Source organism: Carettochelys insculpta, chromosome 10 (assembly GCF_033958435.1).
Source record: "Carettochelys insculpta isolate YL-2023 chromosome 10, ASM3395843v1, whole genome shotgun sequence".
Lineage (NCBI taxonomy): Eukaryota > Metazoa > Chordata > Testudines > Carettochelyidae > Carettochelys > Carettochelys insculpta.
Genome location: NC_134146.1, coordinates 1,204,421 through 1,228,440, shown reverse-complemented (window position 1 = coordinate 1,228,440; position 24,020 = coordinate 1,204,421). Strand labels below are relative to the sequence as shown.

The 24,020-nt window shown below is 43.6% G+C and overlaps 1 protein-coding gene across 2 annotated transcripts; it reads right to left on the bottom strand.

Moving 5' to 3' along the window:
- Positions 1 to 576: 576 nt before the first annotated feature.
- On the bottom strand, positions 577 to 23,467 carry ING5 (inhibitor of growth family member 5). 2 transcript variants are annotated; one of them, XM_075004738.1, is made up of 8 exons: positions 23,209 to 23,467; positions 20,185 to 20,256; positions 19,052 to 19,218; positions 13,388 to 13,499; positions 8,899 to 8,992; positions 6,858 to 6,993; positions 4,842 to 4,903; positions 577 to 3,667 (listed from the first exon to the last, which is right to left on the bottom strand). In XM_075004738.1, the coding sequence occupies exons 1-8, from the start codon at positions 23,243 to 23,245 to the stop codon at positions 3,625 to 3,627; spliced, it is 723 nt and encodes a 240-aa protein (XP_074860839.1). In that variant the 5' UTR covers positions 23,246 to 23,467; the 3' UTR covers positions 577 to 3,624. The 2 variants fall into 2 exon arrangements, with proteins under 2 accessions (XP_074860839.1, XP_074860840.1); XM_075004739.1 differs by lacking the exon at positions 23,209 to 23,467 and adding an exon at positions 22,732 to 22,786.
- Between the last annotated feature and the right edge of the window lie 553 nt (positions 23,468 to 24,020).

Genomic DNA, 24,020 nt, shown 5'->3' with positions numbered 1-24,020 from the left:
GCAAGCTGCTCCCTTAAAGGGCTCCTCCCAGACACAGGTTCACTAAACAACACAAGAGCCACAGAGCCGACAACTGGTTGCAGACCCTGTGCATGCAGCATGGATCCCCAGCTGCAGCAGCAGCAGCCAGAAGCCCTGGGCTAAGGGCTGCTGCACACGGTGACCATAGAGCCCCGCAGGGGCTGGAGAGAGAGCGTCTCTCAACCCCTCAGCTGATGGCCGCCATGGCTGACCCCGCTATTTCGATGTTGCGGGACGCGGATCGTCTACACGGTCCCTACTTCGACGTTCAACTTCGAAGTAGGGCGCTATTCCCATCCCTTCATGGGGTTAGCGACTTCAAGGTCTCGCCGCCTAACGTCGATTTCAACGTTGAAATAGCGCCCAACACATGTAGCCGTGACGGGCGCTATTTCGAAGTTGGCACCGCTACTTCGAAGTAGCGTGCACGTGTAGACGCAACTTTGGAGTCCAGCAGACGCTCTTCCGGACTCCAACGCGTAGAAGCACGGCCCCCACGGGGTCTTCCAGATTGGACGCTCGAGCCTTAGACCCTGAAAGGACCAGACTTCGGACTTACTCACAAAAATACTTTATTTATAACAATATATCCATTATCTATAACAATTCAAAAATACAGCTATACATTTTAAAAAAAGATTTAGAATAGTCTCTTCCATTTACAAAGGGAACATTTGACTCCTTTGAAAATAAAATATTCAGTTGGTTACATCATCTTCAATTCTGATGCAGTCTGACCGCGCTGAACACCACACAATATACAGGTGTCTGAAAAAGCTTTTCTAGGTTATGTTTAGTGGAATAGTCTTAAAATTTATCACCCTTCTGTCCACCCCTGTCCACAAAGGTAATGTATATTTAACACTGCACATTCACAATACACAACTTAAAATCCTTTCTTGACCAAGATTAAGGCTTTTAATCTTCCTGTCTAAAGAGGAGCAAAAAACCCTAACCCCAGAAATGAATGGGCAAACAGATACTATTAAATCTGTTGTAACTATTAGACCCTCTGTTCCATTGGGACAGCTTTATTACTTAAACTCTACTCCAACCCAGATGATCTGATGCATTTAAGAACTTGTGCTGCAAATTACATCTGTCATCTGACCTAGTGTTTGTGGTCCCCACTTATCTTTCTTAGGACTGATAACATAGTGCTAGCTCTAGGTCTTTTGCGTCCCTGTTTTAAACAGAAAGCAACCCTTCTTCCAAGCTATAGCCATCCAGATAAAAATCACAATTACTTGCTGCTCTAGGCAATTAATCTCTTCTGAATTCATGGTAATCAGCTTTGCACTGATCTGTAACTGCTTGGTTATACAACACCACCTCCAAATAGGAGCACTGGTTTTGGAGAATCAGTGTAGCCAAATAATTACAAGTTGTGTGGTAGGTAGTTATTTCACGCAGTGGTTTTTGTTTTGTTTCTTTTAAAGTAAGTGTTGCCAACAGTATCATATCATTGGATGGATAGGGAATTGGAGCCTGAGAGTCTTGATCAGTATTACAACTTTTAAAACAGTGACACTCCTACTTATAATCCAGTGTAACAGGATAATGAGGTATGGGTGCATTGGCTGAGTACTGAACTACCTGCTGATTTGTTGACTACCTTCCCAAATTCAGCTTTGTGCAACTGTACTTCTCCCCCACTTTCCTCCTGCAATCTGTTACTAAGTTCCATGCATATATTTTTGGTGTGTTTATTTTAAAATGGCAAAAAACAGTCCCATGCACATGAATATGAACACTTCATATACGTAATATGGAGCGATATGCCATAACAGGGATCTGTACATCACATTTTATATTGCGGAACCCTGGAGATGCTTTTTTCACAGCTGATGAGACAATCAAAACACTTTCACAGTTAACTACAAGATGGGATGCCTATGACACTTCTGTTTAACTGCTATCTCCTACAAAACCAAATACAAATAGTATGAGGCAAGAAAGCAGACTCAGCTGGAACTGTGCTTTACATTCTCATATCACAAAATGCACACAAAGGGCAGTGTTAAATGGTCTTCCGGTAACAGAAAGGCCAACTTTTTCTTCCAGGTAGAATTGTGCTATACAAGCCTATCTTTTGAGTTAATTATTCTGTTGTAACACTGGGGGCCTGATTCTGTTATAGTGCAGCCTCTTTCTGACATTCCACTACCTACAAATCATTACAGCCACTTCTGGCCATCCCAGGGTGTGGAAAGTCCAAAAGCAAACCACCCATCTTTACCTTTCCTCTCAGTTCCCACACCAAGCACAGCTCAGTATTGTGCAGGGGAGTGGGAGGGGCAGCAGGGAGGAAAGGGAATAGAATACAGGATTTGTGCCAAAAACTCACTCTTCCTCTTGGATTTCTGTCTTGCTTCCACTGTAGGGAATGATACTAAGATTCACATTTTATCTGCTGACCTGAAAGGCAACACAAATCAAAAGCATGCAGGTTTCTCACAAAACAAGCAAGATACCCCTTTGAAAACATGCTTGCTGTGTGGACTTCTATTTCATTAGCAGTGGTTCATGATGGAGGCTGATTAAAATCAGAAGACCTGCAACAGGGTTAAATCAATAACTTCATCTATGGTTTGCTGCACCATCACAAGAATCCATATCTTAGCACAATGTTATTCTCCTCCTATAGCTTGTTTTCCTGATTATTTACCAGAGTGCAACACAGGGATCTAAGTAATGGAAACAGGCTTTAAAATCAGACCCCACTATCTTCAGAACACCACACTAGGTTTTTGTCTTCACAGTAAATAATTTAAGGCATTTCCAGAGCAATGGAATGTTAGCAGGGAGGTCTGCGCTCTCTCTAGCTATCATTGCCACTACATCACAAGACAGGGCAGATCTCTTGGTACTCAAAAATGCTACTCTTCCAGAATGGAAAAATGTTTATGGGAGGAGAAAGGAATTCAACAGAGGAGTCTGAATGTGGGAGCTGGATCAAGTCCAAAGGCAGCAAAGCAAAATTAAACCTGAAGTAGTTCTTAAAAAGAAGAGAGGTACAACCTTAGCTACAAAGAGCACGCTTCACCAAAACTACATACAACACTAGGCTTTGGGGAAAGAAAATACTGGAAACAGTTCACTGGCTTGCATATTGCCTTCAGTGCTACAGGACTGTACACACACAAAACATGACTTCACTCCTAAATGTATGAACGCACTTCATGCAGGTGGCAATTATATAGAGATCCTTCATATGGATTGTGCACAGCTTCCTGCCTACAGGATTTAGGTAGTGGCAATCCACCATGCTGAAAATGTTGCTCTCCTTCCCTCCAAATGCTTTAGTCAGTTTCACACATTCTGATGCATTAGCAAACATTTCCGCCATGGACTGCTCCAGGTATGTCATAGTATCAACTATCAGTGCTGTGTGAGAATAAATAAAATCCTGTGGCAACTTACTCAAAAATCCCACACTCCCTCACCAAGTCATCATCTTTTGAAAGAAGAATTACACCTGGCTGTTGGACAATTAAGTATCAAATCAAAACAAGAAGGTAAGTAAACTAAAAGATAATATTGCAACATATAAGAAAGAATATATTAAACTCTTCTTCTGGATTCAGTGTACATTCCCCTTCCTTACTTCTTTTTCTTTCTTTCCTGAACACAACGGGGACAGAACCTAGGGGAAGAAAAGCATTGTATTGAGCTCCAACAGATAAATATTTTGCCTAGGCGCTCTTCACTGTTTTGGTGAAGAAAACACAATCAACTATATGGATATCAATTTATTTTGTTGATGTTGTAATATTACAGAGAAAAAATGATGCAGGAAAGACATTTCAGTGGGATGTGACCAGGAAATCTGAACAACTAGCAAACGAGCTGTGGTTTTTGGAGGATGAAAGTGGCATAAGCGCAGGGTCCTTAGCCCCATTTTAAACAAATTTTTTTTAGTTATTTTAAAAGTAACCCTTGAATTTTATATGTCAGCAATATCTTCTTGCCATAAACTGTGTGTTCTTAAAAAACTGCAGAAACAGATACATTAACCTTTCTCTTTGAGATGAGACCACACACACACACACACACAAAAATAGCCTGAAGAAAAAAAAAATCTCAAAAAAGTTATAAGCTCTCAAAGACACGGGGAACGTGCAAACATAATTTTAACAGCAGCACTGTAGTTGCTACTCAGTGATACAGTAAATATACCATACAGGACTATGATATGCGTACAGCTGTGCAAACACATTTTGTTTCTTTGTTTTTTGTAAACTGTTATGACTAGGCTAATATCTTGTAAATACTCAGTCTGAAATATCCTTTTAGAGCCTTATTCTACAGGCTGGTCTACAATTAATGCTGCAAGTCCATCTGTGTGCTGCTAGTTCAGTTGTAACTTTGTTAGCCAAATCCACAGCAACTAGATCAACTTACAGAGTCTACACTGCATGCTTTCGACGGAAGATGTTCTCCCCGCAACACAGCTTCCACTCTAGGGGCGGCCGAGTACAGATGTCGACGGGAAAGTGCTCTCCCATCAGTGTGGTGCGTCTTCACTAGACTCGCTAAATCAGCACTGCTGCATCAATCACAGCAGAGGAGCCAATTTAGCTGGTAGTGTAGACATGGCCTAAATCATTGACTTCAAAAACGGCAGCCTTTAGAGATAAGAATAGATGTTTCCTAATGGATCATGTGCGTCCACACAAATACAGAACCCTAACACACTATGAGTCTGCATATTAGCAAAAGCATCAAGACTGGGCAAGGTGACAGATTTTTTTTTTCCATGACTAGAGAGAGGTGGTCAGAAGAGAACTCAACAAGCAGAACCTGTGCCTACTACTTACCATTTCCCTTTTGGTTTTGTGGTGAGGTCCACGCAAGCAAAGTGAAACCACTCGATTGGACACTGTAGTTCAGGGAAAAAAAAACAACAAGAGAGACACTTAGCACACTGGAAACTAAGAATGAATAGCTCACTAATGTAGGTTCTCTCATTAGCTGTATTTGTGCTGTGAAGTTGTGCAGGACACAGATTCTTGTTACTGTAAGTACAGATATCCTGTGCACCTTCAACTATATAAGCCATCTTTGTAGAATCAGAGAAATGTTGGGGTAACAGGGACCGCAAGAAATTAAGTCCAATTCACTGTGCTCTAGCAGGACCAAGTAACTCTTTGACATCCTTGACAGGTGTTTATCCAGCTCATTTTTAAAAGCTTCCGATGATAGGGACTCCATGACCGCCCAGGGATGCTTATTCCAGAGTTTAATAGTCTCAGCAGTCAACGTTTTTCCTAAGAGCTAATCTAAATCTCTCTTGCTACAGATTAAGCCCATTCCTTTCTTTCCTACCTTCAATGAAGCAGAGAACAACTGATCTCCATCCTAATTATAACAACCCTTCACATCATATTTGAAGACTTATCAGCTCCGCCCTATCCCTCAAGTTTTCTTTACTCAAAACTAAACATACCCAGTTTTTCAAACCTTTCCTCCACATTTTCTAAACCTTTTATCGTTTTTATGGTTCTCTTCTGGACTCTCTACACTTTGTCCTCATCTTTTCCAAGGTCTCAAGAGTGCCAAGAAGTGTGTGACAGTTATCTCCCAGATCTGTCATATAATACTGCTGTTAACACAGCACAAAATATTAGAGTTTTTCAGAATTTCATCACACTGTTGACTCATATTTAATCTGTATCCTCCACAAACCCCTAATTCTTTTCAGCTATACTATCACCTAGCTAGTTATTCCCAATTTTTGTAGTTGTACACTCAACTTTTCCTTCCTAAGTGAATTGTTTTGCCTGTGTCTTTATTTTCATTTTGTTGAATTTGGATAAATTCCCCAATTTCTTAAAGCCATTTTTAATTTTAAACCTATCCCCCAAAATGCTTACAACTCCTCCCAGCTTGATGTTATCTGCAAATTTTATAAGTGTACTGTCCACTTCATTATCCAAGTCATTAATGAAAATATTAAACAGTATCAGTACCAGATGGACACTTGCTGGATCTCATTACATACACTTTCCTATTAGCCAGCAAACTATTGATAATTACTATATGAATATGGCTTTCAAACAGTTGCGCACCCACCTAGTTGTAATTTCATCTAGATCACCGCTACTTAGTTTGCTAATGAGATTGCTGTGTGCAACTGTATCAAAAGCTTTGCTAAAATTAAGGTAAGTCATGTCTACTGCTTCCCCCACCCACTAGCTCAGAAAACCCACCAAAGAAGGAACTTAAGTTATTTTGGTATGGATTGTTCTTGAAAAGTCCATACTGACTACCCCCTATAACCCCTAATATATGCCAGCTGCTTACAGACTTATTGTTTAATAATTTGCTCTAGTATCTTTCCAGATACTGAAGCGAGGTTAACTAGTCTTATGATTCTCTGGGTCCTCCTTGTTCCTCTCTTCATAAATAGGTGCTATGATGTTTGCCCTTCTCCAGGCTTTTCGGGACCTTTCCATCTTCCATGAGTTCTCAAACCCAATTGCTAACAGCTCTGAGATTGCTTCAGCTAGTCCCTTAAATGCCCAAGGACAAATTTCATCAAGCCCTGGTTATCTGAATACATCCCACTTACCTAAATAGTCTTTAATCTGTTCTGTCCCTGCTTTGGCCTGCATGCCTTGGTTGGCAAACAGTAATTAAGTTGAGTAGCTGGTCAAAATTAACTTTCACCAAATAGCAGTTAAGCTCCTCAGTTGTCTAGATGTCATCAGTTCCATTCCCTGCTAAGTACAGAGCCTACACTTTCCTTAGTTTTTCTGTTGCTCCTAATTAAAGAGCCACTTCTTGTTGCTTTTTATGTCCTTTGCCGGGTATAACACATCTTGGGCACTTACATCAGGATTGTCACAGCCAATCATTTCTCCATAGGACACCTGGTGGCACAAGCAATAAGTCGGCTCATTGGGATCCACTGGCATGTCTAGGACATCGGAAGGGTGAACAGACAGGATGGTATCTGCAAACTCAGATCTAGGGAGGAAACAATACTACTGAATATTATTTTTGTTTCTTTAAAACTGTATTTCATAGATGACTAGTCCCACTTGAAAAATGAGCTTTACATAAATCTTGAGCTAAAAAAAAAATCAATTTTGAAAGTTTAGGAAATATATAAATTACAAATAAAAATGGATTTGGATGATTCTGAGCATTGGTCAAAACAAAATTATATGAAACAATGTAAAGAATTGGAAGAATGATTTGCAACATACAATACATACAAATAAAGGGATACTACTTAAAAATCAGTGACAAGCTTAGTCAAAATGACCAACTAGAAACAACAGGAATGTGACAGCAGTAGCTTAAAAATCATATTTCTAACAGAAAATTTTGAATTCTGGTTTTAAGTGATGAGTGCAACAACCGAAAGTGTATAACATTCCTGTTTTCACAGTTTGTTTATTCATGCATTTGGCAGCACTTTACAGCAAGGAAGAAACTGATTACATGCAAAGACCACTATAGACATCAACAGGACCAATACAAGGCTTATAATTTTTTAAAAATGTTTTTAGGCTACCAGGCCGTGATGTTTAAGGGTGCTTTAAGGGAAAATGGAATTATTTTTGTCATCACTTTCAAAATAAAAATATTACAGTATACGAAAGGTAGAACTGAGAGTCTTCTCTGCTTACTTCAAAGAACTGTATTAGGTGACTCAAGATTACTTAGGGTACCTACCCTATGATGTAGAGTACCAGGAAATGATTCCAAGGATGCCCCAGGATTTCTGGGACAGTGCTGCAATATTACAGTATACCCGCAGATCACCAGCATCTGCAACCAAACTCAGTGTACACTAATATGTATGGCCACCCACTAAAAATCTGAGTTACTTTCTTTATGTCTGCAGGAACCAGCAGAGACTGCATTCTTGCCACCTCAGATACAGACACTGTTCCAGGCATATTAACTCCTTGATCAGTGTATGCGAACTTAATAACACAAACAACAAGAAGTCCTATGGCACCTTTTAGACTAACAGATATTTTGGAGCATAAGCTTTCGTGGTCAAAGACCCACTTCATCAGATGCATGACTGGGGGGGTTTCAGAGGACAATTTAAAGAGTGGGTCTTCAGTAAAGGGGAGGGCCAGAGCTGACAAGTGCTTGTTAGCTCTGGCCCTCCCCTTTACTGAGACCCCCTCTTAAAACTGTCCTCTGCAACGCCCCCACTCATGCATCTGACAAAGCGGGTGTTTGCCCACAAAAGGTTTTAAATATCTGTTAGTCTATAAGGTGCCACAGGACTTCTTGTTGGTTTTGAAGATCCATACTAACTCGGCTACCTCTTTGAAACTTAATAACACAAATATCTCTTGACACGCATGCCAGGGAAAAGCATGAAAAGAGAATATTTTTAAAATGGAGTCCAAGCAGAAATATACTCCAGGAATAGACACTGTCCAGCTGGAAAGTAACAGAGAGTAAGCCGTGCTAGTCTATACGCTATCAAAACAAAAAGCAGTCAAGTAGCACTTTAAAGACTAGCAAAATAGTTTATTAGGTGAGCTTTCGTAGGACAGACCCACTTCTTCAGACCATAGCCAGACCAGAACAGACTCAATATTTAAGACACAGAGAACCAAAAACAGTAAGCAAGGATTTGTCCTCCTTGCTTACTGTTTTTGGTTCTCTGTGTCTTAAATATTGAGTCTGTTCTAGTCTGGCTATGGTCTGAAGAAGTGGGTCTGTCCCACGAAAGCTCACCTAATAAACTATTTTACCAGTCTTTAAAGTGCTACTTGACTGCTTTTTGTTTTGTCCGGCTGGAAGTGATATCAAAGGGTCCAGGAAGGTTTGGCTTCGTATTTTGTGACTTTACACTGATTTTCCAGAAAGCCACGAAAGCTGTGACGGTTTGTCTCTTACCCTCCTTTTAGTTTTTTCTTTTTTGGAGTTTCTTCTTCAGATGTTCGCCTGCCTCGACCCCGCGAGCCTCTCTTGTCTTTTGGACTTCGTCCCTCTGAAAGCCAGAATTATTTCAAATTAAGGGCACCTGAGAAAAAGCACTCAACGCTTTTATCTGTGCTCCTATTATTTGAACTTCGATTTTGCAGGCTTTTTATAGTATGTACAAGGCTCTTTTTAAATTGAAAATCTGTATTATTTACAAATACTACAGGTTGAACCTCTCTGGTCTGGCAACCTCCATGGTCTGGCATGATTTTAGTCGGTCAAATGTCCACTTATCATAGGTGTGGCCAAGTTTCCTGTGATCCCATAAAGTTTGTTTACAGCCACCAGTCCTGGCTCTCAGTGTTCTGTGCTGTTATTCAACTGTAATTTATTCCTAAATGTCTTCTCAGCACTCAGTAAGCAGTGGAACTGTTGGTAATGTGCTAGATAATATTGACCTCCTAGTAGTAGTCATCCTTCAGTCTGCATAAACTATGGATCGCGCCCTTTATAGTTTCAATTGAGGGCTTCATTTACAGCATCTACTGTGACTATGAAGACCCACACGAGAGTGACAGTCCTTGCTGCATCTCTTGCAGATGTGGTGGGTGTCTGGCAAGTCCTTATTGTGCTTTCTGTGCGCTCGCTTCTCCTCTGCTAGAGGTCTGATCCTCATCTCGCCCTTCTGAAGGCCCTTGTGTAACCCCTGCCGTCTGCTAGTTCTTCCCAGTTGTCCAGCTCGATGTCTACCTCTCTGAGGTCTCTCTTGCAGACATCTTTGTAGTGCAACTGGGGGCGTCCGGGAGGTCTTTTGCTAGAGGCTAGCTCACCATACAGGATGTCTTTTGGAATCCTTCCATCATTCATCCTGTGGATCTGGCAAAGCCAGCGGAGCCGACGCTGCCTGAGGAGGGTGTGCATGGTTGGGATTCCAGCTTGCTCGAGGACGGTGGTGTTGGTCACTCTGTCCTTCCATGATATTCCCAGGATGCGCCTGAGGCAGCGCAAGTGGAAGATGTTCAGCCTCTTTTCCTGGCAGGCATACAGGGTCCAAGTCTCGCTGCCATAAAGGAGGGTGCTGAGGATGCAGGCTCTGTAGACTTGCATTTTTGTGTGAGCGTACAGCTTGTTGTTATTCCACACTCTCTTTCTGAGTCTGGACAGAGTTGTGGCCGCTTTTCCGATCCTCCTATTTAGCTCAGTGTCCAACGACAGGGTGTCAGGGATGGTGGACCCAAGGTAAACGAACTCGTGGATGACCTCTAACGTATAGTTGTCAATGCTGATTGATGGGGATTCAGCAACATCCTGACCGAGTACGTTTGTCTTCTTTAGGCTGATGGTAAGCCCAAAGTCCTTGCACGCTTTGGAGAACTGATCCAGCAGTTTTTGAAGCTGGTCTTCTGTGTGAGACACTACAGCAGCATCGTCTGTGAACAGCATGTCTCTGATGAGGACTTCCCACACCTTAGACTTAGCTTTCAGCCTTGCAAGGTTAAACAGTTTCCCATCAGATCTTGTGTGCAGCAAGATGCCCTCTGTTGAAGATCCAAAGGCATGCTTCAGGAGGAGTGCAAAGAAGATCCTGAACAATGTCGGAGCAAGCACGCATCCTTGTTTGACGCCGCTCCTGATTCTGAAAGCATCCGATAAAGCGCCGTCATATTGGATGGCTCCTCTCATGTCTTCGTGGAACGACTGGATCATCTTGAGTAACCGTGGAGGACAGCCTATCTTGTGGAGCCGTTTGAACAGACCATCCCTGCTGACCAAGTCAAAGGCCTTGGTCAAGTCGATGAAGGCTATGTAGTGTGGCTTCCTCTGCTCCCTGCATTTCTCCTGCAGCTGCCTTAGAGAGAAGACCATGTCAATGGTAGACCTCTCTGCGCGGAATCCGCACTGCGATTCGGGGTACACCCTCTCAGCAATCTTCTCGAGTCTGCCAAGGATGACGCGAGCGAACAGTTTACCAGTGACGCTTAGGAGGGAGATTCCACGGTAGTTGTTGCAGTCGCTTCTGTCTCCTTTGTTCTTATACAACATCACAATGTTAGCGTCGCGCATATCCTGTGGAACCTCACCCTCTTTCCAGCACAGGCACAGTAGCTCATGTAGGGGTTCCAGGAGTGTGTCCGCGGCACACTTGATTACCTCTGGTGGTATACCATCCTGACCAGGGGCCTTTCCTGCTGCAATGCTGTCGATGGCTCTCTTCAGTTCATCCACAGTTGGTTCCTGATCCAGTTCATCCATTACTGGTAGGAGCTCAATGGCATCGAGGGCTGCATCAACCACAACGTTCTCGCGTGAGTACAGCTTGGAGTAGTGCTCAACCCAGCGCTCCATCTGTTTGGCTTTGTCAGTGATGACTTCACCAGATTTGGATTTCAGAGGTGCCATCTTGTTCTGGGTGGGTTCTAATGCCTTCTTCATACCCTCGTACATTCCTCTGAGATTACCAAAGTCAGCACAGGTCTGGATGCTGCTGCATAGCTGGAGCCAGTGGTTGTTGGCACAGCGCCTGGCTGACCTCCTATGGTTCACCAAATTCTCTGGTTTGGCACCGGTCAGGTCCAGAGGGTGCCAGACTCGAGAGATTCAATCTGTATGTAGCCCGAGGAACAGAGCATTTCAGCCCCAGCTCTGGGAACTACAAGTTGTGGACTACAAACTGTAGCATGCTGGGAGGACTTCCTAATCCCTGCCAGGATGTGCCCTCTGCCCCCAGCAGGGTCTCAGCAGAGGCTGAGCTGAAGCAGCATGCAGGCTGCAGGCAGAGGAGCGGGGTTGCTGAACTGTGATCCTGTTTTGTGTTTTTTGCAGAATAAAGCCTGTTCTTGGTGGTTTGTCTGAGCGGGTCTGGTCTGAGGTACACACACGTTAATACACAATGCAGAGCACCCCAAGGAGCCTCAGGCCTCGTCTCCCCCAGTTATGTAACAAATCACAAGGCTTCCCCTATGCTGAATAACCTCATACTGGGCTAGTGAACAGGAGGGGTTACATGTGTATCACACATAGCGCCTACTTGTGTTCTGGTTTGCAGTTTGTTCAGTTCCATAACACAAGACAACAGAGTTGTGCAGGAGTCACCCGGAATTTGGCCTGGTGCTGTATATTCAACTACCATCTAGTAAAAGAGTGCCCTGAAAATATGTTTAACATCTTTCCATTTCAGGACTATGCACTATTAGTTGGGGACAACATGCACATGCCATCACCAGCATCCCTGAAACAAACCTCAGAGCCATGTTCTTAGCATTTAAAGAAGAGATATGCACCAGACACTGTTTAGTGTATTTCACTTGTTTTTTGCAGCATAAAATGTCTAATCTATGTTAAAGAAACGGCTGTTTCCTTTAACTCCTTCCTTCAAAATTTCATCCTGTCATCAGGTTACGTTAGACCCTTAAGTTAAAATAAAATTAGGATTTTATTTCCAAGAAATATTTTCTGAATGAGAAAATCATCCTCTCCCAACACAACATTTTATGTCTCCAGGGAAGGCACAGCTGAGACAGAGTTTGCTCAACTGTGAGATTCATTAACTTCAGAGCTGTAAGATCGATACAGTAGACCCTCGATTTATGTGAGGGTTACGGTCCCATGTACCCTTGTGTAACCCGAATTTCACATAAGTCAGGGGTGGCTTTTTCCCCAGCAGGACACACATTCTGCAGCCGGGAAAGCAGCAGTAGCACCTGGAGCTCCTTTTTTAACACTAAATCCTGGGGCTGGGGGGGCAGTTGGGGAGAGTTAAGCCTGGCGGTGGGTTGGAGCCAGGTGGGGAGATGGGAAGGGTGAAGCCTGGGGTGGTTAGGGCTGCAGGGAGACAGCGGGAGGTTGAACCAGAGTCACACAGGGAGGGTTTGAACCAGGGTGTGAAGCACCCGCGGCTGCTGCTTTTGTGGGGCTTGGCTGCAGCCAGAAGGAGCCACCCCACCCCTGGTGGGCGGTGAGCTGGAGCCAGGCGCAGGTGGTAAGCAGGACGGGGGCGCTGAGCCAGAGCGGAGCGGGACTTTGAGTTCCATTTAACTTGTGTTAATGCAAGTCAGGCACAACTCAAAATCGCACACTTCGAGGCTTTACTGCACAGTATGAATCGGGAGTCAGCCACGTAAGATCGGGGTCACACACTATGGATTCACGTACTCTGAGACCTTACGGTACATTGTGGATGCCAACTCTTGCTACCACAAATGAGCTTCATTTGTAGCAATGCTTACGTCCCAAGCCATAGATTCTTTCTTCCTCTGCCTCCCAAATGATCGTACCAATGACAAGATTACTTAAAGTTTTGAAAAGCGCACAATAAAATAAACTCCACACACCAAAGATTCTGACGAAAGCAACGCACTCTTCATCACAGCCCTTCTGCGCTACACTGGGTATGCATATCTTACAGCGAGGTTTTCTTGCACTGAATGAGATGGTGTGGTCATATCACAAGTAACTCACGCACTTTTCAGGCCCCGACCTCCAGGGCTTTCAAAATCACTGCCTTCCAGCTTATCCTTCAGATCTGCTTCAAATCGCGCCAGGTCTGCATCCAGCCGTCGGATGTGCTTATCCACCTGCATGGGAGAGAAACCACATGGCTGAAAAAAATTTGAATCAACCAAAAAAATCCCAGGTATGCTAGCAGATGGAACTCTAATAGTTTAAGGCAGACTCAGACAACTCACCCTTGCTAAGCATGTCCTTCCGTGGACTGATACGTGGTTACAACTTTGCAATAACGAGTATGTTATACATTATGTATAATAGGTTCATAAAGTATTAATAGATGTTATAAATATCACAGACATGAGCAGTAGGTGTTATAGATGGTTTGGAGCACATCAGTACAAAGTGTTATCACAGATGGCTGTAAGCCATGGCTAAAAGCAATTCGTGGACCTGCAGCACTTTGTAACAATTAAACATTTAACAACCATGTATTAAGTCTTTATGAACTATTTATAAACGAAGCATCAACAGGGAGCATGACAATAGTTTATAAATAAAAAAAAAAAATCTACTAAAATAGTACAACTGGGGGGGACTGAATGGCATGATGGACTGGAATCAAACTTGCCAAGCTGATAACATTTGAAAGTTAGTACTGACACCTGTTACGGTCCATGTAAAATGAGCTGCTCTCACTTCAGCCCCCGTGGGCACGGTGTCCTCCTCATGAGAGACACTGACTACTTTTCAGTACCAAAGTCAAATGGGTTGATGTGCAGCTTGCCTGCCTTTAGGGATTATCATTCTCATGTCATGGCCAATGCTGACTACTGGCGTGACAAGAGAAAGCTCTGCCTGTGCAGTGCATAAAGAGACAACTCCACTGTCCTTCATCTGAAATCTTTCAGCAGCACGTATTTAAAATCCCCACGAACACTACACCATGGATACTGGGGGCCAGCACAGCTCAGGAGATTAATAAGGGGACACAGAGTCTTTCAGTTCAGATTTATTAATTGAAAACAGTGCAAAGTTAGCAAGGTCCAGAAGTTGTTACTATTCATCAGCCTAAAATGTGTTCTGACTTGATTCCAGAACTAGTAAACATTCTGCAAAGAACACCATCTCAACTGGCATCTTGTTTGGCAGTCTAAGCCAGAACCAGGGACAACTACTAAGGATTAACTACTCTGCAAGGTTGAGACACATGGCTGGGATAGTGCAGGAAAGCTTACAACCATGCTCCCCACACCTATCTTCCCTATGGACAGAAAACTTTATATTTTAAGGTCATCAATCCAAGAGTACTCATGGACCCATTTAAAAAAATGGGGAAAAGATAACAGAAGAAGTACTAGACAGTGCTATATATTTTCCTGTCCAACACAGCACTGGAATCACCAGCAACTAACAGCTCACTCATGTAGCTGATACTATAGGACCCTTCTCCTGTAACAAGTCAACATGTGCAGATAACAGTGCCAGCCCAGTCTACCAGCACAGATTCCTAATTTTCTGAAACTGATCACAGCATTCAGGAGCTTCCCAGACTACTACATACGCAGGGGACCAAAAAGGGTGGGGATGGGGATGGGGATGGGAAATCAAAACATCTGCCTCTGTCAGTTCCCGGATATCTCCATGACAAATATTCATTGCAAATTAACCAAACAAATTGCATATCTAAGAACAGAACTTTTTTCCTCATTTGAAAAAAAAGCTTTCCTTGAATATCAACTCTCTGAAAAATAAAAAGTAGAGAACTTAATGAAGTCTGGAGAACTCAGAAGCTAAGAACCCTCATTGGGGTCCCATCAAATATCTAAGATGGGATTTCTACCCTATATCTACTACTGCAATTCTGCAAATTTCAGTTCAAACCTTCCATAATATAAACAAAATTCTTCATTAACTTTATCTGAACTAAACAGTCCAGCTACTCATACGAAATATTTAAAAGGACAATGTTGATTTACAAATATGTTTTTCTTCAGTTGTGCAGTGAAACTTGTAAAAGAAATCTAGTAAGCTGCATTCTGTAGCTACTGGTAAGTCATGATTTACAGCAGAGGCAGGCAGAGAAATGCATCACTGGACAGCAGAACTGAAGAAGAGAGATTGTGGAAGAGGCAGAGTAAGGCCTATGCTAGCCTACTACACACAAAGCATTTTAACATCACATCTTCAGTTAAAACACAGAAGTTGCACGAGACAGACACCGAACAGATTCATAAGAACACTGGGTCAGACCAAAGATCCATCCAGGCCAGTGTCCTGTTTTCTGACAGTGGCCCATACCAGGTGCCCCAGAGGAAGTGAACAGAACAGGGAATCACTGAGTGATCCCTGTCATCCATTTCCAGACTGACAAACAGAGGCCAGGGATACCATTCCTACCCTATTAGCTAACCTCCATGAGTTTATTTAGTTCTTTTTTGAACCCTGTTAAAGTCCTGGTCTTCACAATATCCCCTGGCCAGGAGTTCCACAGGCCGACTGTGTTGTGCACGAAGAAAAATGTTTTTTTTAGTTTTAAACCTGCTACCCATTAATTTCATTTGGTGACCCCTAGTTCTTACGTTATGGGAACAAATAAATAATTTTTCCTTATTCACTTTTTCCACATCAATCATGATTTTATAGACCTCTGTCATATCCCTCCCTCAGTCTCCTCTCTAATAAGCTAAAAAGTCCCAGTCTTTTTAATCTTACTTCATATGGCACCTGTTCCATATGCTACACTCATGCAGCAGCCAGGAGTGTCTGGGATGCAAAAAGGAGAACAAGGTATAAAGACAGCAGAGCTTACACCTTTCGCGTTTTTGTCTAAAACGTCTCTGGTAAAAATTCCAAGTCCTTCTTGTAAGTTCCTGAGTATGAGTGAAGGTGGATGTGGCATTACACCCCCTATTTTTCAAAGAGATCTCTTTATGATATGATTACACATATCTGAGACATCACTGGAAAAGTTATGATTTACTGAATCTGACTATCCTATTTGTATGCATGCATCATTTCTGTATCTAAAGTTAGGAATATTGACTATATCAATTACAAGTGTATTTACACCTGGGGAACAGCCACCAGACAGAATGCAACCCCTGTTGATGGCTTGCTGTGAGGAAGAGTGATTAGAGAGAAAATTTATGCTATAAACAGACATAGAAGTCATAGCTTCACGGTCATTGATCAAGTTACATATTATACTCCATAATAAATTTGGTACTTTTCCACTGGCTGGGGACAGGAGTCACTTGGGAAGACAAAACATTCCTACCATACGTAAAACATATTTAAGGTAGTCAAGTAGCACTTTAAAGACTAGCAAAATAGTTTATTAGGTGAGCTTTCGTGGGACAGACCCACTTCTTCAGACCATAGCCAGACCAGAACCAGGTCTGGCTATGGTCTGAAGAAGTGGGTCTGTCCCACGAAAGCTCACCTAATAAACTATTTCGCTAGTCTTTAAAGTGCTACTTGACTGCTTTTTGTTTTGATAGTGTATAGACTAGCACGGCTTACTCTCCGTTACTATTTAAGGTAGGGGAATGACATCACTGAGATTCCTTTCTGCCTTCCCACCCAAACACACATTTGGAAATACCACTTACTCACTTAAATCTCTTTTATCGTGAATAAACTCATTTCTGTTTTCTCTAAAAGCACCTTGTGGAATTCATATCAAGGGTGAGAAGAAGTTGTGCGTACCTTCCTCCACATTGAGGAAGGGGGCAAATATCAATGAGTTTACTATGCCATACAGTTGATTGTGCAGTGCAAGATGGTATACATTTGGGTTTATGCTCCAGTGGGGGTGTGCATGTAAATGCTAGGCAATTCCATAGCTGAAGCCTTCCCATGAGGAGCTCATTTCAGTGCCTGTGTCTTTCTGGAGCTGGGTGTGTCCTATCTGTGTGTGTGTGTGTGTGTGTGCGTGCGTGCGCACGCGCAGGAGGAGAGCTGAGGGCCTGGCTCAGCAGAACAGTGTAAGGGACTCCACGCTGGTGGAACAGGTGGTTCCATGATACGCCAATACATCAGGTGACACCCCAGGGTGGGGGAAAAGAGAGGGGAAAACATATGCCGCAGTGGGCATAATAGAAGGAAGGATAAATTGGAAAAGGGAAGTATGTTGTATTTACGTAGAGATCTGGAACAGCGAAAAGCAAGGGGGAGGAAAGAAGGTGAAGGTCTCAGTGTTAGGGTAGGGGAGAAAGGATGAAAGAAATAAGGAAAGAGTGAGAGATGAGGAAGACAATTCTAAAGACAATCGGACAAAGTAGCAGTGGAGCAAAGCAAGACAAGGAGAAGATCTAATATCTCTTGTTTATATGAGCAGGGCGACTTGAGCAAATAAGTGTATTTTCAACAAATTTCACTGCTTAGTAGTTGCATAATTGATTTAACAATACTTTCTTCACGCTATTTAACCAACTATGGTGCTATTAAATACTATTTGGCAGATTAACTATTTGACAAACCTTAGCAAAATTCTTGAATACAGTTAAATATATTTTCTACTAATTGACCAGTTTAGTATGTTGCATTTAAAAATAATGTGCTAAACAGAAAATCTCTTGGCAGTGTTATAACTGAAGAAGTGTAATCTGAATGGTATGGCTTTGGGAGTGGTGGCACATTTTTTTTCTTTTTGTACTCTTAACTAGTAAGATTAATCTTCAGGCTACCAGTTCATCTTTTCAAGCCCTGCACCCCACTCTGTCTGCAGCACTACAGTAAAGGGCACTGCAACTGCAGGCAGACATGTCCAAATGCTTCTACTCGCTGCCAACTTATTCTGAATTTTCTCCTGTAGCAAGCCAGTGTGCCAAGTCAGTCTATGTGGCAACATTAGCACCACTCAAAAGTCCATAAAATAGATACGGTGGTGAGTACCTACAGGGTCCCTACAAGAAAGCAGCATTAGTACAAAGCTGTTCTCTCGAGGACCAGAAGATCCTCCTTGTCCTTCCCCCACTCCTCCCCAGCCCCTCAGCTATAAAGAAAAGGCAAATAGTTTGATGTTCAGGCTGTAATTAGAAGGCAGGGACTTTGGCAGGAAATCAACATCTTTCAGTCATCTCAGTACTAAAGTAGTGACAGACGCTTTCTCTTAATCCTTCGTTTTCCCTGGTGACAAGTATCAGAGAGGTAGCCGTGCTAGTCTATATCTTCGAGAACCACAAGAAGTCCTTCATCAGAAGCAGGTCTTTGCCCATGAAAGCTTATGCTCCAAAATATCCATTAGTCTATAAGGTGCCACAGGACTTCTCATTTTCCCTGGTGTTTACCAACAGCACTTTTGATGTCAACCTAACAAACGCAATAAAAAACAGTGACAGAAAAAATGGGAGCAATTTCAAGTTGTTGGTACTATATTCTATTGCAGATGAAATATTCACAGCAGCAACAACTGGACCACACAGCTGTGATGCACTCAAAGTTTGTCTGACACTACTGTAACAGAAGAAAAGGAAAACTGGAGTTTTCTTGCTAAGACAAGGGTAAAACAGAAAATAGTGTGTCTTAAGTGAACTATTGCTCTCTGTCAGTAACAGAGTTAAACTGAATATAAATACTTCAGTGACAAATCCAAAAGCTCCTTCATAGTTTATGATTACATTTCCATGAATCTCACTGACTAAGCAAACATAGCACACCTGCACTTAAATCTCACCATCTCATAGGTCTGCATGGCTAGCTGCACTTTGTCATCACTATATTCTTTACATTTACTGTAAGCATTCTGAATCTTCTGGAGGTATTCCACACGCTGCTCTGGCAACAAGTGCTTCACTGTTGAAATGTACTCTGCTGCAAGACTGTCAATTTCTGCTTTCTTATCTACAAAGCAAACAGACAGCACAATTACATGAGAATTAATTTCATAAATGAAATACTTTCTTGTTAACTATGGTACTTATTTTATGAACCCAATTACCATAATGCTTGAATCCCTTCAAAACTGAATGTGGGTTTCCTTTTCAAGAAACCGCAAAAAAGATTCAACTTATCCACATCTGATACTGCACTCAGCAGTTTTCATGAGTGAAATTCCACCAGCCTCAGTTCAGCTACTCTTGATTTACTCCTGTGTGAGAGTTGAACTGGACCCACTGACTCGAGTTCATCGGTTTCAACACTTACTCGGTTCATTCTGAGCGTGAGAATTTTCTAACTTTGGTGCTACCCTCTCCCTCTCCTTCCAGTGCCATTTCAACAAAAAAGGAAATCTATTTAGCAAGAACAGCTACATGCTGTTTGAAAGCTCAGATCCAAAAGTTAAACATGAATTTCACAATATGCAATGTTCTGCAACTATGCTATCAGGTTACACGTACTTTCCCTCCTCTAACATGAGGGCATCCATATGGTTTCATGTTAGTTTTATAGGGTTTTTTTTATATATGGACAAACACTAGAAGAAACTACTTATATGTCACTTCCAAAAGTATAAATGCTGCCACCTGAGTTTACCACAAAATAAAATTTTGTAGAATAAGGACTAAGAAAAATTCTTCACCTATATGTAGTGAAGCATCACTACCGGCTATAAATGATCAAAAAATCAATCTGTAATAGAAGTCCATTGGTTTGATTTATAAACCAGGGCTTGGAAAGAAGAGTACAAGTTCTCACATTTACTATGAAAGTGCAATAGCATTTGTACGTTTTCAGCATAGGTAAACCCTTGTCTTCAAGGCTTTGCTCTTCTATACCTTACTGTCCAGCCAAGCCCCAGTGGGATCGTTATGACCCTTCCGATGAAGGATCTCTATTTTGCCTGCTTACTGGAATACCTGAACATACCTTCTGTTCTCTGATCCAGTTCACGCATCAGCTGGAAGTTCCTTCGCAGTTCACAGGGCAGGTTTTCAATACCTGAAACAAAAAGGCACAAAGATTGCAGTCTGTCCTCTGCTGCATCAAAGCATGAATGGTCTTCTCCAATACAGAATATTTATCAAATACCTACCATGTGCAACAAAAAAGAGCTCAGCCGACCACCTAGTGAAGATAACTAGCTACAGTTATAGTAACAACCACACATGTTCACTGTAACACAGAAGTTTCTTTGGAGATTGCAGTGCTCTCAAGATTCAATAATGTTAGTTAAAATTAACATAATAAAATTAAGATGCTAAATCTTCCTACTGCAAAGAAAGCCATGTCAATGGGATGGTTCTGACCCTGCAATGATTCACACATGCATAGTTTCGCATATTGAAATCAGCAAAGCTATTTATAGTGCACAAAATTAAACATGTAAGTAAATCTGTGCAGGTTCGGGAGGAATGCTTGTAATCAGTAAAATCTCTTATTTTATTTCAGTTTTTGTGTTGCATGATTAGATACACATGAGGAAAGTTTATATCCCCATCTCCACTCCCCCGCCCATGCATCAAGAATAGTTAAGTCCAGGATGCAGGGTACCTCAATTTTTGGGTACCCCACTTATGAAAACGTAGGCCCTATTTCAAGAGATGCTGAGCACCCAAAGCTGCCACTGAGTTCATCAGCAGAAACTGGGAGTGTTTAGACTTGCAGAAGAGCTGAAAATAGATGTAACCAAAATCATAGGCCACTTTTGAAAATATTCAAATGGATTTCATTTCTACTATTAGAATCCAAAAATCCAACAGGATAATTGGAATTAGAATCTGAAAGTGCCAACTAGTTTGGGAAATATAACTTTTCCTCAATGTTGAGACCGAAGGCTTTGATGCAGCCAAGAATTTGACTACTCTTTTGTTGGTCTAGGAACAGTGGAGAGAAGGTGAGCTCTGTTCATTTACAAACTTTTCTATATGGGACAGATTCTGTAGCACGACACACTTACATTATTATTTAATTCACCACATAGATATACTGTTAATTTCAGGCCCCAAGAGTGGATTGTGCAATTTAACTGTGCTGATATATAATACCAGATAAGGGACATATAGTCTCCTGCTGTGTATTTTACTATGGTCAAATCAGAAGGCCATTGTCTACATGTTTACCCCACATGTACAATTTATTAACAACACCGGCAGGACTTGCTGACCAGTGATTCGTATTGATATGAGAAAGGGATACTTTTTGCTTCTCATTAAAATATTTAAAGTGACAAAGAAAATTAAATGTAATCCCCCTTTCCACTAATTTGACTGTTAGTGATTAAGATTGCACAGAGAATTCTCAAAAGTTAGGAACAGTTAGCACAAAGAGGAAGATCCTACACTGTATTTCATATAATGCCTTTGTAATTATGTGATCAGACTGTCACAGACAACAATGACCAGAAGGCAGAGGATTTAAGTGAAGAATGCCATTTAAGTCTATAAATAGAGGTGGCATCATAATTCACATTTGTGGTTCCAGACTCGTGACTGTATGCACAGCAATTCCTATTCCCTGACTTTCCAAACATTCTGCACAGTCCCTGGGACCAGGGTATTTCCATTTTCAAGTCTGAAATTCTGGAGAAGATGAAATCCACTACAATTTCTAGGAAAAGTAAACACACAAAGTAAAAATTTACAGCGTACAAACAGAATGAAGTCCAGACCAGTAACGTGCACTTTCAAAAGTACAGTTTCACAAAGATGCAAGAACTATGAGACAAATTAGCTGAAGGAGAAGTTACTCAGGAATATGTAAACAATAATAGAGAATTATTTAAAAACATTTTCCTAGAAGCCTAAAATGTCACAATCAAGGGGAAAAAACCACCTTGGTTTTAAAAGTGTTAACCTGGTTAACAGCGAAGTGAAAGCCTTCAGTAGGCACCTAAGGACAGCAAGATTTGGCCTCAGTGGGGTAGCCACATTAGTGTATAGATTCACAAACTAATTTTTTAGCAAAATATTTTGAAAGCACACTTTTATGTCAGCCTTGGAAGTATCTGAAAACTGCTATTACAGAGCCTCTGTATAAACTGTAGGAACTAGGAGACTGAGATCCCTGGGATAGGGGTAGGCAGGGAGTAGAGGAGGTGGGCAGAGTAGCCCTGTGACATAAAGAACAACCCAAGGGTAGGGGGCACCCAGAGAGCTTGCAAAGAACTGCAGCTGCTTGAACTAGTCCTACCCTACCAATTCTGCAACGTCAAGAACTGTATCTCGGGAGTGCCATGAAGGATGCCGGTGAAAAACTCACTCGTCAACATCAGTGGCTAATGTAGGTGCAAGTGAGGCAAAATTATGGACATAAAATTACAGTTCTTCAAATGGGTTTGCCCACCACGCAGCAGATGCCATCCCAGGAGGAGGACGGCAGGTCTCCCACCTGGTAGCACCTTGCTGACTCAGTACTTTTACAGACAATGGAAAGGAGTTAACACTGGCACGCAAACAGACGCATCAAGCTACCCACCGGCGAGCAGGGGCAGCCTGGAGGCCTGCAGAGCACAAGGGACCAACCGCTAGGCCAGGCGGTGGGAGAGGTCCCTTGGCGCAAGGTCAGGCAGGGGGGCGGGGCCACCACCGAGGGGCGGGGTCAATCAGGGGGCGGGGCCACCTCCGAGGGGTGGGCCAATGGAGAACCGAAACGCGGCAGCCTGATCTCCCCCAGCGACACCGACAGATGACGCGGCAACGCGCATCGCGCAAGCGGCGCGTCCGATGACGCCCCCGCGGCCACGCCCCCGCGGGCGAGTGACGCAGTTGTAATTCCCGCCGCCCGCCGCAGGAGCGAGAGCGCTCGCGCCAACGCCCCCCTCGGCCAGGCAGCGTCCCCGCCCCTCCCCCAGCTCGAGCCGCCCCGCCGGAGGCCGCTCCCCGCCCCCGTGTCCACCCTCCAGGCGCCCCTGCCATTTCCCGCGCTCCCGCCGGCGGCCGGGCCGCCACTCACTGTCCAGGTAGTGCTCCAGGTACATGGCTGTCGCCATCTTGTGCCCCGCGCCCGCCGCGCTGTTCCGCCGTCGCTCGGGCCCGCATGACTAGGGCTGCAGCCCCAGCCTCATTCCATATTCAGGAATGGCCGCTGCTGATTGGCCGCCCGGGACACCGCCAGCTGTCTTTCAACCATGGGGCGGGGCAACGGCTCGAGCGCCCAAAGGGGAGTGGGGGGCAGATGTGGCCCAGGAACTAGGTGGGCCGACAAGCGCGTGCCGCTCGCCTCCCTTCAGCCTCCCTTCCCCTCGCCCCGCCCGGCGGGGCAGCGACAGCCCCTAAGCGGCTCCCCACCCTCTGGCAGTGACAGCCCGGAGCTCGTCCCCCACAGCCCGGGGCACTGACAGCCCAGAACGTGCCCCCCTTAGGGCAGTGAGATCCTAGAACCCGCCCCCTCAGGGTAGTGGCAGCCCAGAATGTCCCCCCACCCCCGGCAGTGAGATCCTAGAACCCGCCCCCTTGGGGCAGTGGCAGCCCAGAACGTCCCACCCGTCCCCGGCAGTGACATCCTAGAACCCGCCCCCTCAGGGTAGTGGCAGCCCAGAACGTCCCCCCCCCGGGCAGTGACATCCTAGAACCCGCCCCCTTGGGGCAGTGGCAGCCCAGAACGTGCCCCCCCTGGGCAGTGACATCCTAGAACCCCCCCCCGGGGCCGTGGCAGCCCAGAACGTGCCCCCCCCCCGGCAGTGACATCCTAGAATCCGCCCCCCCGGGGCCGTGGCAGCCCAGAACGTGCCCCCCCCCCGGCAGTGACATCCTAGAACCCGCCCC